At 42.5% G+C, this 18890-nt stretch overlaps 1 protein-coding gene across 2 annotated transcripts in view; it reads right to left on the reverse strand.

Annotated features, from left to right (window-relative positions):
* Nucleotides 1-18890, reverse strand: part of rpap1 (RNA polymerase II associated protein 1) — a 106064-nt gene that overhangs the window by 55737 nt on the left and 31437 nt on the right. For both annotated transcript variants that reach the window (XM_041215157.1, XM_041215159.1), the window contains 3 exons: nucleotides 5338-5453; nucleotides 4826-4924; nucleotides 1400-1501 (listed from right to left, as the gene is read on the reverse strand). In XM_041215157.1, coding sequence (XP_041071091.1) covers nucleotides 1400-1501; nucleotides 4826-4924; nucleotides 5338-5453 — 317 coding nt within the window. The remainder of the gene's footprint in view (nucleotides 1-1399; nucleotides 1502-4825; nucleotides 4925-5337; nucleotides 5454-18890) is intronic.

Below are 18890 nucleotides of genomic sequence, written 5' to 3' on the forward strand. Positions count from 1 at the left end.
TAACTAGTAGGGAAAAAGCTAGAATCCGTTAACAAGGAAGGATGTGAAAATAGGGCACTTGGAAAATCACAATATGATTAGATAGAGTCACACTGTTTTATGAAAGGGAAATTGTGTTTGACAAATCTATTAGGGATTTTGAGAGTGTAATTAGCAAGGTAGATAAGGCGTAACCAGTGGGTGTGGTATATTTGGATGTTCAGAAGGCATTTGATAAATTTTCTCACAAAAGGGTGTTACACAAGATTAGGGCTCATGGTATTGCTGTAATAAATGATAATAGATTGAAGATTGGTTAACAAACAGAAAACTGAGTAGGAATAAACAGGTCATTTTTGGAATGACAGGGTGTAATTAGTGGAATGCCGCAAGAATCAATGCTTGGGTCTCAGCTATTTACAATCCAGATCAATGACTTAGATGAAGAAATCATGTAATATAACCAAATTTGTTGACAATACAAAACTAGGTGGAAAATAAACTGCGAAAATTGCACAAAGAGACTGCAAAGGGTAATATGCTTGTTAAACAACTGGGCAAGAAGATGGTGGTTGGAATATAATGTGGGGGAAGTGTGAAATTATTCACTTTGGTTGGAAGAATAAAAAAGCAGAATTTTTTTTTAAAAAGGTAAGAAACCAGTAAATGTTGGTTTTCAAAGGGATTTGGGAGTCCCTGTACATGAATTACAGGAAGTTAACATTCAGGGGCACTGGATGTCTTGCTGCAATTGTACAGGGCTTTGGTGACACCATACCTGAAGTACTCTGTGCGCTCTTGGTCTCTGTACCTAAGGAAGAATATACTTACTTCAAAGCAGTGCAACAAAGGTTAATTAGACTGATTCCTGGGGTTCGAGGTTTGTTCTACAAGGTGCGATTGAATAGAATGGGCCTAAACTCCCTAGAAGTTAGAAAACTGTGAGGTAATCTCCTTGTATCATTAAGATTTTGAAAGGGCTTGACAAGGTTGATGCTTGAAAAGATGGGTTCCTGGATAGAGAGCTGAAAACTAAAAATCATCTTCAGATAAGGGGTCAACCATTTAGGATCGGGGCGGGGAAAACTTTCTTCACTCAGTGTGGTTGTGAAACTTTGAAAACCCCGGGGAGCTGTGGATGTTCAGTCAATTAATATATTTAAGACAGAAATGAGATTTTCGGGAACTAAGAGAAGCAAAGGATACAAGTATTGGGTGGGAGAGTGGAGTTGAGGCCGAAGATCAGGCACAATCTTACTGAATGGTAGACAGGTTCAAGGGGTCATGTGGTTTATTCCGACTCCTATTTCTTACATTCTTAATACTGCGGAAGCTACACATAACCTCAATTAATTACACATGTTCACTTCAGATAGCCAAACTCATTACAGTGCACAATTTTCAATTGAACCAAGCTCACCTTTTGAACGATGCGTGCCAGCATCTGAAGTGCCAGGGTTCGCTGCTGAATTATTTGACTGCGAGCTAAATGAAAGAGCTCTTGAAGTGAGTACCCAGCTTGCTGAAAGAAACAAACCAATAGTTAGAGATAATTAAAGCAACTAACAGTTAAGAAACATTAGGAAGTTTGCCAGCTTCTCACCGAGCGTCAGCTCTGTGCCAACAAAATGACACAAAAAAATATTTGCATTTGCATGTGCCTTCCATAAACTCAGGGTGTCTTAAAGCATCTTACAGTCAACAAAAATATTTTTGAAGTGTTGAAAAAGTAGGAAATGAGGCAGCCAATTTGCGCACAGCAAACTTCTAAAAACAGCAATGTGATAATGACCAGATAATCTGTTTTTGTCATGTTGGTTGAGGGATTAAATATTTGCTAGCACATGGGGGGAGAACACTCTGCTCTTCTTCAAATAGTGTCAAGGGGCATAAATGTTGGGTCTTGCCAGGGGCAGGAATAGAGGCTTCTGGACCCAAAAATAGCAGCACATCCAGCTTGTCTGTTTCTCTCTGCCACCCCCAGCATGGCCATTTTAGTGCATATCGGATCAGGGCCAGGCAGGCTACCCGCCCTGCTGGTGAGTAGCCAATTTGACTGGTTAAGACCCTTATTAAGGCCAATTAAAGGAAGCCGACTGGTATTTTCCAGTTTCCTACAACAGTGGGGGCCAGTTTAGGTGTCTGGAGGCAGACACCCAACACCATGCCAGGCCAGGGGAACACTGCTCTCACCAGGCCTAGAGGCCCTCCTTACCTGCCTGGGTGTAAGAGCAGCCATAGGTTACCCTGTAGAGGGGCTCCTCACCCTCACTGCCCCTCCACACCACCCCCAGTCCTACTCCCCCCACCCCCACAGTGGTGGCCTGGCCTCTAGAATCATTTTTGAGTTAAAGTTTAAATAATTGGTGAGAGAGCACCTCCATGTTGAAACACCCTCTCCATTAATTCCCTGCAGCTCTTCTCAAGCTGGAAGGCCTCTGATTAGCCCTCCAGCTTCGAGGCCCTGCCCAAGGCTCTTCATTTCACAGGGAATTTGTTCCGTATCAATTAAAGGGATGACTCCTTGGAAATCCTAAACAGTGACTGCTTCCCCCCCAGGGCAGGTTTGAGACCTGGAAACAGTCCGAGATTTTGTTTCCTGTCTCCATAGGGAAAGTCCAGACCATGGAATTTTATGCCCAAAGGGCAGATAAAAGTTTATTAGTTTAACACCTCAGCTGAAAGACAGCATCTCCAAAAGTGCAGCACTCCCTCAGCACTGCAGTAGCCTGTCAGCCTGGATTATCTAGAATGGGGCTTAAACCCACAACCCTCTGGCTCGGAGCTAAAACTGAGCCATTGCTGATGCTTCAACCCAGAGCCTTAGGAAATTTGCACTACAAAAGGCTCTCCTAAACCACAACAACAGTACTGACCTTGAATTAACCCTTTGTTTCAGCAAATGATCAAATAACGAATGAGATCTGGGTTTATTGGATTTTTTGACAGTGGCCTCTTCCACCCACTGACAAAGCTCAGTGACAAAATCTACCCCAATACAGAGGTCTGTGCGTATACAATGAATCTTTATCGCATACACAATGACAGAAAAATATAATCTATTTAAGGTTGGTTTAAAGTTGGCTACTACTAATTGTCCTCCAAGCTGCAAGGAATTTACTATATGGGTCGCACACTTAAGATGTTAATGGTTCAATTGATGCCATGGTATTTTGATGGGAACTCACCTAATTGATCAGCCAAAATGTTTGTCAAAAACTAACAAATTGAATCATTCCACTTAATTTAAACACCCTGCATAATTTCACTAGCTGCAGATGGTTGACTGAATAATATAAAAGAGAGTCCTTATTGTGATTAGTTCTCATACATCAAGAGAATTTGAACTGATAATGTGGAGAGACTACAAAGGCTGAGATTGTTCTCCTTAGAGCAGAGAAGGTTAAGGAGAGATTTAATAAGATGGGTTCAAAATTAAGGGAGTTTTGGTGGAGTAAATAAGGAGAAACTAGTTCCACTAGCAGGAGCGTCATTGGGCAGAGGACAGAGGATTAACCTAGGCAATGGTAGCCTAATGGTTATGTTACTCGACCAGAATCCCAAGGCCTGGATTAATAATCCAGAAACACCAGTTCAAATCTCACCCGGGCGTCTGGAAAATTTCAATTCAATTAATTAAATAAATCTGGGATTAAAAAGCTAATATTGGTAAAGATGTTCAGTAAGTACCAGATTATTGTAAAAATCCATCTGCTTCATTACACAGTTGGGTCTATATGTGACCGCAGACCCACAGAATTGTGGTTGACTCTTAACTGCCCTCTGAAGTGGCCTTGCAAGACACTCAATTAAAGGCAATATCCTGTGAATGAATTAAAAAAAAAACAAAATTTGGGGTGAAAACAGAAGTTGTTATGGTTTGGAAGGCACTGCTTAAAATAACTACCCAAAGGAAACTGGATAAAAGCCTGAAAAGGAGAATTTGCATGTGGAGAAAGAGCAGAACAATGGGGTTAATCGGACAGCTCTTTCAAAGAGCTGGGACAGGCATGGTGGGCCACATGGTGGGCCACATGGCCTCCTTCTGTGCAGTAAGATTCTAGGTTCAGTCTGCTCAGTTGTCAGTCTGAAGCCGCTTTTAGAACTCAACTAATCAAGAGGCTCGATGGCAGCGTTTTACCAAATAAGGAGCAAGCACCTGCATTTCAATGATTAACTTTACATCTGTCACCCTTGCTGTTCTGATACTTTGGGGAAAATATTGAAATTTGTGAAAACTGTAAATTTATTGCTTCGCTGATCTGTGTCTTTACTCCAGTTACCCATTCCATATCCGTTAAAATGCCCATCAAAAATCTGGTGCTATCAGCTTTGAAATTTTCAATTGAACGCCTAGCCTTGCCAGCTTTTTTGAGGGGGAGAGAAAAGTTACAGATTTCTCTCACCTTTTGTGGGAAGAGCAGCTTCCTGACATCAGGCTGAACAGCCTAATTTTAGGTTAAGCCTTCCAGTTCCAGACAACCCCCAACCAGAGAAAATAGCTTCTCTTCATCCACCCCAATAAATCCTTTAATTGTCCTAACCACCTCAATTAGATCACCCCTAAGACTCCCTTACTCAGGGGAATACAGGTAAAGTCTAAGCAATCTGACCTCATAATTTAATCCTTTTACCCCACGTACCATTCTGATGAATTTATGCTGCATCTCTTCTAAGACCAATATATCCTTCCTGAGATATAGTTCCCAGAATGAAAACAGTACTCTGGAGCTCTATACAGCTGTAAGATAACTTCCACCCATTTGTATTTCAGCCTTCACTTTATTAAATGTGGAACAGCAGGTCCAAAAAATTCTGTGTTAGAGGAAATAATATAATGTCTAACCTCTTGCTGCTCTCCATGATGGTGCAGTCCCAGGTGTGTTGGAAGATCAACATCTGGAGGTATCAAATCACCATGGAAACTGAACCTTGCCTGCATCTCCTGAATGCAGAAAAAAGACATTAAATAACGACACATTTCTTAGGAAAGGGGAGAGAACATGCTTCCGTTCGTTGTGATAAGTTTTCGGTATATTCAGCACTTGCTGGATTTACTGCTTTGAGAATTTGATAATGGAGGTTTTTAACTATGTGAATGTTTGTAAAACCACGTCAGCATTTTAAACGTTCCTCAGCCTCAAACTCAGAGTGCTCCTCAACAAGCACTGTCAGTCACCCAGCTTCCAACATCCCCATGGGACAAGGGCCACTCAGTCTTACTGGCCCTCACAAATCCTGACTGGGCCATTCAGTCCCACAGTTTCTCCCTGCTCTGTGACTGGGCCATTCAGTCCCACAGTCTCTGGCTTAGGGCAGAACAATCATACAGCAAGTATCCACACTGCCACAGCTCACCTTTTTAGTTTTCCGTCGCCTGGGTTTGGGCAGATCTTTCATCCACTCTAACTTCTCATGCTCTGGGACATCCATGTGGACCCACCCTTTCTCAGGCTTCAGTGGAATATCAGCCTCTGTAAAGATTCAGCAATATTGTAATAAGATTAGTCTACCATCTGGCACCCACCAGTATACTGTGTACACCTGCATCACTTGGTCTTGCACACATTCAGCACACCACCACTCATCTTACAGGCTCCATGCCTGCAGATGTGCAGGCACTCACTACATTGGTAGTTTCTCTGGTCTATGCATAAATCTGGGTTATCATTACAAGCACACAACCTTGAACCTATCATCTCACAAATACTTGGAATATAAATACTAGGTTGTTCAGAAGTTCAGACCTTTGGCGTGAAATCCAACCCAGACTATCAAAATAACAAGGAGTCTCATGTTAAATGCACTTTGGCAATCTTAATCCTGATTGTCCTGGCACCACAAAACTGACTGCAATCCAACCCTGATTGAGAACCCAAATGCTGTTGACCATGAGAAATACTGATACAAGAAAATAAAAGGGAGATTTCATATAGTGCCCTATCTGGTCTTAGGATTGTAGGATTGCAGTCAATGAAGTAGACACTTGACAAGGTGTGCACAGGATTGTGAGAGACAAATAGTTCATAAATGGGAGGCATCAGACAGGAGACACTTGAAGATGGGCTTGGATTACGTGTGTGTAAATGCACGAAGCATGGTAAATAAGGTTGGTGATCTGCAGGCACAAGTCACCACATGGGACTATGATAAAGGGGCAATAACAGAGACCTGGCTTAAAGCAGGGCAGATTGAGAACTTAAGGCCAGCTACATGCTATTCAGAAAAGATAAAGTAAAAAAAGGGAGGCAGAGTGGCAGTATTGATCAGTTGAGAACTCAAAGACAAATTATTTGGTTAGAATTAAGGGTCAATTGAAAAGCTACTATATTACTGGGTACGTACTCTAGGCCACAAAATAGTGGAAAGAAGATAGAGGAGCAATTTTTCAGGTAAATTATAGAAAGATCACAAATTAGGCTATCGGCAATGGGAAATTTCAATTATCCTAAAACAGGTTGGGATAGGAACAACATAAAGGGCAAAGAGAGGGAGGAATTCCTGAAATGAGTACAAGAAAATTTTCTTCATCAGTGTGTTTCCAGCCTACTGAGGAAGGAAGCAGCACAGGATCTAGTTTTGTGGAATGAAGTGTCATGTGGAGCATGTTTCTGTGGGGGGAGCATTTGGGCAACAGTGATCAAATCATAAGGTTATGGAAAACTGTAAAAATAATCAACTGAAAGAGGGTTAGCATCAGTGAGTTACAAAGGGATCTTGCTCAGCCCAGGTGGAAAGGAATCAAAATTGTTAAGTAAAATAGTAACTAAACACTGGCAGGCTTTCAAAGAAATGATGGTTCAGGGACAGAATAGACACATTCCCACAAGGGGAAAAGGAAATGCATCCAAAGCCAGAGCTTCCTCAATGCTAAAAGATATAGAAACTAAAATAAGATAGAGAAAAAAAAGGTTCATAATACAGTAGAGAACCAAGCTGAGACTGATTCCTGGTTCTATACATCCTAGTCAACAGGACCATCCTCTGATCATCCACTCTATTGAGCCCCTTAGAATTTTGTATGTTTTAATGAGATCACCTCTCATTCTTCTAAACTCTACGGAATATTGATCCAGTGTACTCAGCTTCTCCTCTTAGAACGATCCCCTCATCCCAGGAATCAGTCTGGTGAACATCTGTTGCACTTCATCCAGGGTAATTGTGCCCTTCCTTAGGTAAGGAGACCAAAACTTTACACAGTACACCAGGTGTGGTCTCACAAAGGACATATACAATCATAGCAAGATTTCTTTACTGCTATACTTCAATCCCTTTGTAATCAAAGCTAACACACAATTTACCTTCCTAACTGCATGTGATTTCATTAAAACCCAGCAGTGTAAACAGCCCCTTGCTCCCACAGCCCCCCTCCTCTCTCAGCACCCCATCAGCAACCCCCACTCCCACAGCCTGCCTTGGCTTTGTGATTTGTGTACAAGGGCATTGAAATCACTCCGAATACCAACATTTCCCAATCTCTTTGGAATTCTGGACAATCAAAACTCATACATCCATTCATTCTTTAGCCATCTCTTTTAAACATCATGTCCAGGGGATTTGTTGTATTTTTTAGTTTCATTAATTTCTCCATTATTATTAATACTAAGGTCTTTAAGTCCCTCATTTTCACTAGACCCTTGGTTCCCCATTAATTCTGGAATTATTGAAAAAAGAGACATGTCTCAGCTTTTCGTCCTGCACTCACCAGGACGAGGATACCAATATAAGGGGAAAACAACAATTTATACTGTATGAGAAGAGAGTGCTGATTGGTTGGCAACTGGGTAATGTGGTATATGAATTTCAGTGCCAGTGGAATTAGGTATGTAGGCCGTATGTCCCAAAGACTGGCGAATTGTATCAAACAGCATGTCCTAGCCACTGTTCATAACAGACAAGGTACAGACCGTACCCAACCAGCCCGTGCTTGCAAATCTCAAAACACAGTGTCTAACATTAGATGTGATTCCGCGATTGGACAACATTTGCTAAATAATCCTCAATGTGCTAAGAATTAAGTCGGCAACCAATTCAAAATTGTCAATCGGGCTCACATTGTGGCTCATTTGCGTGTACAGGCTACATATATTAATACATAGGACCCTGTGCTTTGCAGACAGAAAGAACATGTACACACAGCCAAACAAAATAAATGACAGCCATTCATTGCCTCATTCCTCAAGGCAATGCCTTGATCAATCAGGGTCAAGTTGCCTGGTTTAAATTTCAAACAATGCTGGCAGTTAACTGTCAGTCATCATCAACTGGTGCATTCTCCATGGCAACTTCTCTATCCATCAGAGTCCACTTGCACTCTCTTCCCATACAGTATAAATTACTGTTTTCCCCTTATTTTTCTGAAGTGTCCTGAACAGTGTAAGACAAAGAGCATCAACGTCACTTTTTCAGCAATACTCAAGATCTGTACTACCAAACAACTACTGTAAAGTATGCATTAATTCTTTAAATCACCATGACCAGCTGCAGCACTGGCAGCTACCCAGTAAAGTAATGGAAGGGGTCATCAACAGTGCCATCAAGCGGCAATTGCTTAGCAATAAACTGCTCACCGATGCCCAGGTTGGATTCCGTCAGGGCCACTCAGCTTCTGACCTCATTACAGACTTAGTTCAGACATGGACAAAAGACCTGAACTCCTGAGATGAGGTGAGAGTGACTGCCCTTGACGTCAAGGCCACATTTGACAGAGTGTGGCATCAACGAATCCTTGCAAAACTGGAATCAATGGGAATCAGGGAGAAAACTCTCCACTGGTTGGAGTCATACTTAGCACAAAGGAAGATGGTTGGAGGTCAGTCATCTCAGTTCCAGGACATTACTGCAAGAGGTCCTCAGGGTAGTGTCCTCGGCCCAACAGTCTTCAGCTGCTTCATTAATGAGTTTCCTTGCATCATAAGGTCAGAACTGGGAATGTTCTCTGATGATTGCACAACGTTCAGCACCATTTGCAACTCCTGAGATACTGAAGCAGGTCCATGTCCAAATGCAGCAAGGCCTGGACAATACCCAGGCTTGGGCTGACAAGTGGCAAGTAACATCTACGCCAAACAAGGGCCAGGCAATGACCATCTCCAACAAGAGAGAGTCCAACCATCGCCCCTTGGCGTTAAGATAAAAGCAAAATACTGTGGATACTGGAAATCTGAAACAAAAACAGAAAATGCTGGAAAAACTCAGGTCTTCTTCGTCTTCATACGTTCTCAAAACGTTAACTCTGTTTTTCTCTCCAAAGATGCTCTTAGACTTGCTGAGCTTTTCCAGCATTTTCTGTTTTTGCCCCTGATGTTCAATGGCATTACCATCACTGAATCCACCCACCTCCATCAACATCCTGGGGGTTACCATTACCAAGAAACTGAACTAGCCATTTAAATACTCTGGCTGCAAGAGCAGGCCAGAGGCTTGGAATCCTGCAGCGAGTAACTCACCTCCTGGCTCCCCAAAGCTGTCCACCATCTACGAGGCACAAGTCAGAAGCATGATGGAATACTCTCCACTTACCTGGATGAATGCAGCTTCAACAACACTCAAGAAATTTGACACTGTTCAGGATAAAGCTGCCTGCTTGATTGGCACTACATCCACAAACATTCCTTCCCTCCACCATCAATGCACAGTAGCAGTACAAAATACACTGCAAGAATTCATCAATGCTCCTTAGACAGCACCTTCCAAACCTATGCCCACTACCATCTAGAAGGAAAAGGGCATGGGATACACGGGAACACCACCACCTGGAAGTTCCCCTCCAAGTCACTCACTATCCTGACTTGGAAATATATCACCGTGCCTTTACTTTCACTGGGTCAAAATCCTGGAACTCCCTCCCTAACAGCACTGTGGGTGTGCCTACACCACGTCAACTGCAGCGATTCAAGAAAGCAGCTCACCACCACCTTCTCAAGAACAACTAAGGATGGGCAATAAATGCTGGCTCAGCCAACGAAGCCCACATCCTGAGAATAAAAAAAACAAAAAAAGGGGGCATTGCTCCCACCATTGTTTTCTGTCCTTGTTTTTTCTTAGTTCCGACCAAACTAATGCTACATCTTGATTTTCCAGGTTAAAATGCTCTCTCAGTATTGTCTTTATCTCACCCTTCAATACCCTCCTTTTCCATTTTACATGTCTCTTCCTGAAATATTAATCCTGGTTACTTTGCAATCATGGTCAATATTTTTAAGCGGGTAGGGGCTGGGATTGGAGGTGGATAGGTACACAATTTCGCATTACCAACCTCCATGCCAATTCCCCACCATGATTCCAAGGCGAGCCACTTTCAATGACGGTGGTTTACAGTTGGATCAGCTGCGCACCAAGCAATTAATGTAAAGTATAGGGTTAACATCAGAAACATATGATGCTGATGTAATGATGACATAACAGCACATGATTGATTAACAGAGATGTGGAGGATGGAAAAGTTCCAACCTTGTACAGAGGTCTTAATATGTACATAAAGAGATGTAGCTATGTATATTTAAGTAAATCAATATGTATATGTAAATAAAGAGAAATGGTTTAACAAACTACAGTCTCAAGCAGCTTACTTTGGGAAAGTAGACAAGCCCCAAAGGTAGACAAGCCCCTAAAAACCCCACCTAGACACAACACACAACAAAACAATTAAGGCTAATCATTGGCAATGACGAGCTTTTTAAGGCACCATTCCCCTGTCAACTGGAATTTCCAATTGGCAATGCAAGTGGCACACATTGGCCTGGACCGTGGGTTCAAGGTGGAAGTGGGGCCACATGATGAATCAGAGGAGGGACACTTTACCACTGCCTGCCCCCATATCCAGTAGCAGAGGAGTCGGTAACCACAGGACATAGATTTAAAGTGATTGGCAAAAGAACCAGAGGCAACATGAGGTAACCTTTCTTTCGTAAAGCAAGTTGTCATCATCTGGAATACACTGCCTGAAAGTGGACAGCAAAGCAGATTTAATAATAACTTGCCAACAGGAACTGGATAAATACTTAAAGTGAAAAAACTGGCAGGTTTATGAGGGAAAAAATGGGACCAATTAGATAGCTCCACCAAGAGTTAGCACAGGCATGATGGGCCAAAGGGTCTTCTGCTGTGCTTTACCATTCTATGAGGTACTTTTGTAGTCTAGCTATCATTATAATATTGGAAGTGCATCAGCAAGGCCTCACAAATGAATGAGACAATAACCAGATGAGCTGTTATAGTTATGCTGCTTGAGGGATAAATATTGGTCAGAATACCAGGGAGTATTCACCCATTCTTCTTAGAATAATGCCATTGGATCGTTTATGGTTATCTGAGAGGGCAGATAGGACCTCCATTTAACACTTCATCCAAAAATCGATACCTCAGACAGTATAGCAAGTCCTCAGTCCTGCACTGAAGTGTCAGACTAGCTTTTGTGCTCAAGCCACTAGAGTAGGACTTGAACCCAAAACCTTTCTTTCGGTCTCAGAGCGCTACCAGTTAAGTCACTGCGAGTTAAGTGGAGCTCTCTCTGATTGCGAATGATTCATGTTGTTGAGAACGAGTGGGAGGAGCTTCGGTGTGCATTTACCCTGCGTGATATCTGACGCCGGAGTGCTTGATCCAACACAAGGTGGCTGAAAGGTAAAGGGTTCCATTTCTCAGTGCAAACATCCTTTACAGAAAAGCACATTATAAATGGACAGCAAATTCTAAAGGTGCGATATTATGATGTAAGTATTATTAATACATTACTATGATTGGGTGCTTTGTGATACAGAACAGTTGCTTTTAAGAAGTGAACTTTCAGTTTCTAATCCAGTCAGGTGGCAGAGTTGCAGCTCTGTGACACAACAGTATATCTTAAACCCTTGGGGGCGTGCCTAACAGCTAATGGCACAGTGCCACCTCTGCAAGGCCTTGAATCAATACATGCAATCACTAAAGCGTACTCCTGTCTGGCAAAGAGCAGTCTTGAAATCGTGATCAATTACACTGTGGCACTCAATTCACTTTCCAATTAAGTGGTTTTTGTGGTGCAGCCTTTTTTCCAAATTGGAGCAATGTCTTTGTCCCTGCAATTTCAAGATATATGTCTGGGCTTCGGAATGTTACCCATTTCCAACACACCACAACTGCAGATTGCTGGTCAATGCTGGGATAAACACAGGGGGTAGCAACATGCTCCTGACCAGTCATGCTTTGTTCTCTCTGTTAAACAGTCAGGCTAACCCAAAAATGCCACCTTTTACATTGATGGTCCTAGAGTAAATTCAAGGGTAGCAACATGCACTTGCATCACCGCAGGAGTTCCTCAGGGTAGTTTCCTAGGCCCAACCGTTTTCAGCTGCTTCAATGACCTTCCCTCCGTCAGAAGTGAGGGTGTTCATTGATGGCTGCCTAGTGTTCAGTTCTATTCGCAGCTCCTCAAATACTGAAGCAATTTGGTCTGCACACACAGCAGGGCTTTGGCTGATAAGTGGCAAATGATGTCCATGCCACACAATGTCCAGACAATGACCATCTCCCCCTAACATTCAATGTGTTATGAGTGTGATGGAATACTCTCCACTTTCCTAGATGAATGCAGCTCCAACAACACTCAAGAAGCTTGACACCATCCAGGACAAAACAGTCCACTTGATTAGCATCTCATCCACCGCCTTAAACATTCACTATCTCCACTACCAACGCACAGTGGCAACCATTTACAAGGTGCATTGTAGCAACTTGCCAAGCCTCGTTCGAAAGCACTTTCTAAACCCCAATGTCTACAACTTAGAAGAACAAGGGTAGCAACCACATGGGAACGCCACCACCTGCTAGTTTCTCTCCAAGCCACACACCAACCTGATTTGGAACTATATTACCGTTTCTTCATCGCTGCCGAGTCAATATCTTAGAACACTCTTGCTCACAGCACAGTGCATGTACCTACATCACAAGGATTTCAGTGGTTCAAGAAGGTGGCTCACCATCACCTTCTCAAGGGTAATTAGGGTAATAAATGCCTGCATCTCATGAACGAATAAAAATAACTTCCCATGTTTGTTCTCCCTGCTCAGTCACACTAACCTGAAGAAACCATTTCCTACACTGATTGACACTAAGATAAACTTACAGACGGATTGAGAACACTCTCCTGAACCATCATGCTTGCTCTGCCTGCTAGATGATGGTTCGCCAATCCCAAAGATCTCAATTCTTTACATTGATTTCAATGCATTCTTGCATATGATCCTAAACCTTGTCCACGGCTTAAAGGGCTAAATTATAAGGACAATTTGCATAAATTTGGCACATATTCCATTGGGTACAGAAGACTGAGGGGAGGGGTAATCTGATCGAGGTGATTAAAATGTTAAAGGGATTCGAATGCTGCACAATCACAGATCCCATCTTTCAGAAGTGGTCTCAGCACCTACTCGTAAAAGATGCCATAGAACTATTCAAAAGTGAGCAGGGGAGTTCCCCTGCCAGTGTCCTGGCCAACATTCATCCCTCAAGAAATAAATTAATTGATAATTTATCTTCATTCTGCTCATGGGAGCTTGTTGTTTGCAAACTGACTGCCACGTTTCCGACATTACAACAGTAACTATAGTTCAAAAGTACTTAAATTCCTTCACTGTCACTGGGTGAAAATCCTGGAACTCTTTCCCTAACAGCACTGTGTGTGTGCCTACAGCATATGGACAGCAGCGATTCAAGAAGGCAGCTCACCACCATCTTCTCAAGGGCAATTAGGGAGGGGCAATAAATGCTGGCCTAGCCAGTGGTGCCCACATCCCAAGAATAGATTTTAAAAATTGGCTGTAATGTGCTTTGGGACATCCTGAGGTCTTGAAATACACTATATAAATTAGAACCTATAATGAGAATTGAAGGCTTGTTGCAGAATACCATTTAGAAAAACTAAATGATGTGAAGTAATATACTCAGGAAGTCTAACAGATTAGGTAATGAGTGCCTCCTCCGCAACCAAAGAGATTCAAAATAGTTATCCCAAACTAAGATAGCCAGGGAGAAAAACCTTAATGTTACCAACTGAACCAAAAATGGCACCTTGGTATAACATAATCAAAGGTTGACACCAAGATCTCTTGATCACATAGTCCTGTCTTGCACAGACCAAAAATGTCCCCAGTCCTACCTCAATGAGGCCTCAGTTGTGGTGCTACCTGCCGACTTTGCAGTCTCTAAGCTATGGAAAGGAAACATTGATCTAAGTTTGTGGTACTAATTGTTATCCAATGACCCCAATGGAAAGGAGTGCATTTCACTCTGATGCTCTCCATTGTCAAATGAGCTGCTTACATTAACAAAACTCACTCGGACATGGCGCAGGAGCAGAGCTTCAGCAGAGAAAGGGAGGAAATTGGGAGTAGTAACCACGGGGATGTGGATTAAAAAATTTCATCAGGACATGATTTACCCCTATATAGAGGGCTGCAGAGCAACTCTTTCTAAGGAAGAGGCTAACTGGCATCAAAGAATCTATAGTCCATTGATATACACTGTATTTTTGCAATGGTGTGTCAGTGCTAATCTGCTGCCTGTCTCAGTTTTCATCCCTTGAAAAGGTCAGGGAATGCCCTAGTTCCTGTTTACTATGGTTTCTATGTGGTGACTCTTTTTCTAAATCCTAGACTAATGGATTAGAGCCTTATTCTTGAAGTCTAGAGTGGTGTGTTCATGCTGTAGACAGACAAATCTTTACTACCTTGTAATGCAGGTTGAAACCTTTCCAAACTTTCTTCATTCCGGTGAAGCTTTCATTTAAAATAATTATTGACCATGTTTAATGCTTTAGATGAGCTGTACTGATCTAAGAGATCGCAGAGCACAGCAAAGAATGCAGGTGAGGAAGCCAAGATTTTGAGAGAGCAAGGCAGGACTAAAACAATTGGACTTTAACCCTTATGTAACAACTGAGGTCCCACTGAGATGGAACCAGGGGGAATGTTTCCTGTAAAATTATGTTATTTTGTGTGGCTAGCCTTTTCAATATACAATACATTTACATATTTTGCCCAGCAATCTATGAGCAATATTTAATCTGGAACAAGGCCGGCATGATATCTTCCAGGCTGCTGCACAGCTGTGCACGTGCACAAGTTAGTGAGAACATTGACTGGGATCCTTCCTGGTTTGTGTGTGTATCTCAGTTCAGGAAAGGGCCAAGCCATTGCGAGATCTTTGATGTCACGTTATACCAAAGCATCAACTCAACTGGCGGTACAGGCTCAAACCCCACTAGAGGCTTGAACACAAAATCCAGGCTGATACTACAGTGTATTACTGACAGCGTCCTAGACAGTTGGAGGCGCCATCTTTTGGATGAAACATTAAACCAAGTCTGTGTGTCCACTCAAGTGAAAATAAATTATTCCATGGCACTATTTCTACCTGGTGTTCTGGCCAATATTTATTTGCCAAGCAACATTACTAAAACAGATAATCAGGTCCTTATCACATTGCTGAGGGAGCTTGTTGTGCACAAATTGGCTGTTGTGTTTGTCAAATTACAACAGTAACTACACTTCAAATGTACTTTGTTACTTGTGAAGCATTTAGAGATGACCTGAAGTTGTGAAAGGCAGTATATAAATGCAAGTTCTTTTATTTTCTTTATACTCACAGGCTTTGTAACTGCACATTATACTTTCTACATTCCTGTAAGGGTGGAATATTCGCCAATACTCTTGTAACAACACAGAAAGCAGAACGACCAGCAAACCAAGTAACCTGGATCTAATCAACATTTTCCCACAATTGCTTTTTTAGCTCCAACCACATTCTATGGCAGAATGTGTCAGTCAAAAAGTCAGAACTATTGGTTATGGCATTTCACTGCAACCCAGTGAAAACCACAGCAATTTCCACATAGTTATTCACTGACACCTCACCAGCAATACATAGGAAGATGTTCCATTCTTCAAATTTTCAGGAGATTGATTCCAACAGACAAAGTTTTAATGTCCAGACTAAGTTCTCAGCATTAATCAGGGAGAGAGATTTGTCACTGGGATCAATTCCAGCACTGACTGTGAGCAGAAACATCATGACTCTTGCAGTTTTAACCAAACCCAGGCCCCACGTTGTGGAAAGAGCACAGAATGAGTGGTCATGTACATGAGGCAGCAAAACCTTTGAGATCAGCAGATGCAGGCAGCAGACACTTTAAACACGCAAATACAGAAGGATGGAACCACCTGACAGGCTGACACAAACCAGGCAGTTCCTTTCACAATAGGGTAGACAGGCTAAGGGCCTGGAATACAGTACAAAGAATGATTCGGTGTTTCAGTTGCAAACCATGCATTTGGATTCCTGGATGAGGTAACGCTGAGGCAGCAATGTATTGTAATCCTACACAAAGATATAGGTCAAAATTATTTAGAACATTCTGCAATTAGCAGGATCAGCATCATGGTCTGCTGTAGAGTTCACAAGCCCCAATTCCCCACATGGTGGTCTCCCAAAATCATTAATTCTGTCCAGTTGATCCCCCACAAGTACAAAGCAGGCAGTATTTGCTGGTTTTGAGGGGGGGTGGGGGGGGGGGGGGGGGTTGCAACTTGGCAGCTCCTTTAGCCAGGATATGTGAATGTGTGAAGACTGTTGAGATTTAACCGTTAGTCAACCTCCTTCCCTCTATGGTTCACAATGACACTTTATGGTGGAATATACAGAACAGACATTATTCATATACAACACAGCCATCGATCTAACTGTACAGAGTGGCTTTCGGTTTTCTGATTCTATCCTTTGAGCCCTCAAGAGAACTGTAGAAAACCATGCCGCTTTATACATTTTATTATGCCAATATCGAAGGTGCAAGTCACAGATAAGCCCTCATGACATACCTGTTCCTGAATCCTTTAAAAACAGACTTTCCCAAAAACAGGAGTAATTGTAGATACTTTTCTGAAAAATAAGACTTCATGACTTAACTGTTCTCGAGTCATTTGAAGTGTAGGTTTATTAACCATTAACTTTCTGTATTGTAGCTAATGGATCCCTCTACCTAGGTTCATTACCCTAATCACTTATGCTATATCTTAATCACTTAGTCATTACTGTCACTTATTTTCCTGTATAAACACTTCTCGTTTATAATGCTCAGAGACTAAAAGCAGAAGGCAAGCCATGATTTCTTCTCATGACAGTTTGAAGCCATTCTGTTTATCTTGGAAAGCCCATAGCTGCAAGATACAAAGAACTTTATTAACCCTTAACTATCCAATAATGTCCAATGCAGATCATGATGCAGAGCAAGATAGAAACAGAATAGGACCTCAGCCAAAGATTTCAAATCGAGATTACATTACTTTAGAGATATGCAGAATTCAATCTCTTCTTTCATTTCCTGCCCCCTACCTTTTTGTTACTTTTCTTGAGAGGCCTCTACCACCTCCTCACACAATGCAGGTTCTCATAGGCAAGCTGGGTGCCATCAGCCATCAAAGGCTGAAGCACTGTCCACCATTGGTCCTTCGTTAATCCTGTATTAGGAGCTGGCAATGCCTGTGGACAATGACCATTCAGACAGGATTCCTGCCAGCTTCACAAAACTAGAAAGACAGCAATCCACCAATCCCTTGGTCAATCCATATTGGAGCTTTTAGCTGCAAAGACTGAATTTATGTCACAATCTCCAATGCGTAATCTCTCTCGAGGTAACCTCTCACAAATTATTGCTGTTGCGCCGCCCACTGTAAACTTGAGTTCGTCTAAAACTCTGCTACCCACAGCCTGACCTGCAAACAGGTCCTGTTCACTCATCACCTCTGTGTTCATTGTCCTACATTGGCCCTTGGTCCAGCAACACCTCAATTTTTAAATTCTGATCCTTGTTTTCCAGTCCCATCATGGCCCCACTGTTTCCCTATCTTTGTAACCTCCTCCAGCCCTACAGCCCTCTGAAATCTGTGCACTCTTACAATTCTGGTCACTTACATCAATGTGGCAGCCAGGAATGTGCACGTTTTTAAACAGTTCTCTCTCCATAGATCCTCTCCCTTTCTCTTTCAAATCATCCCTCTCCTCAAAAAACCAATAGTTGACCCTTCAGTCCTTGCAAATTTACTGCCCACCACCAACTTCCCTTTCCTCTCCAAAGTCCTTGAACGTGTTGTTGCCTCACAAATTCATGGCCATCTTTTCCAGAATCCCATCTCTCCAATTAGTTTTCCATCCCCGTCACAGTACTGAAATGGCTCTTACAAAGTCATAATTACATTCTGTGACTGATGGTGCTAAACCATTCTTCCTTGTCCTTCTTGACACCTGCCTGCTGCCTTGGGCACAACTGGTAACACCATCCTCCTCCAACATCACTCCATCATCACCCAGTTGTGTAGAACTACACTCGCCTGGTTCCATTCTTAGCTAATTGTAGTCAGAGAATCACTTGCAATGGCTTCTTTTCCTGCTCCCGCACCGTTACCTCTGGTATCCTCCCCAAGGATCTATTCTTGGCCCCCTCCGAAAACACAGCATCAGCTTCCACATGTACGCTGGCGACACACTGCTCTATTTCCTCACCACCTCTGTCGATCCCTCCACTGTCTCTGATTTGTCACACAGTTAGCCTCATATCTAGTCCAGCAGTAATTTCCTCCAGTTAAATGGAATAGGCCAAAGCCACTGTCTTCAGTCCCCACTACAAACTCCATTTCCTGATCACTGACTCTATTATTCTCCCTGGCAGCTATTTGAAGCTGAACCAGACTGCTCACAACCTTGGTGTTTAAATGTGACCCCAAGGTGAGTTTCCAACCATGTCCCTGCTTTCACCATGACTGCCTATTTCCACCTCTGCAACATCACCCTGCTTCAGCTCATTTGCTGGTGAAACCCTCATCCATGCCTTTGTTAGTTCTAGACTTAACTATTCCAAAAGACCCCTGATCAGCCTCCCTCCT

This window comes from Carcharodon carcharias, chromosome 20 (assembly GCF_017639515.1).
Source record: "Carcharodon carcharias isolate sCarCar2 chromosome 20, sCarCar2.pri, whole genome shotgun sequence".
Classification (NCBI taxonomy): Eukaryota; Metazoa; Chordata; class Chondrichthyes; order Lamniformes; family Lamnidae; genus Carcharodon; species Carcharodon carcharias.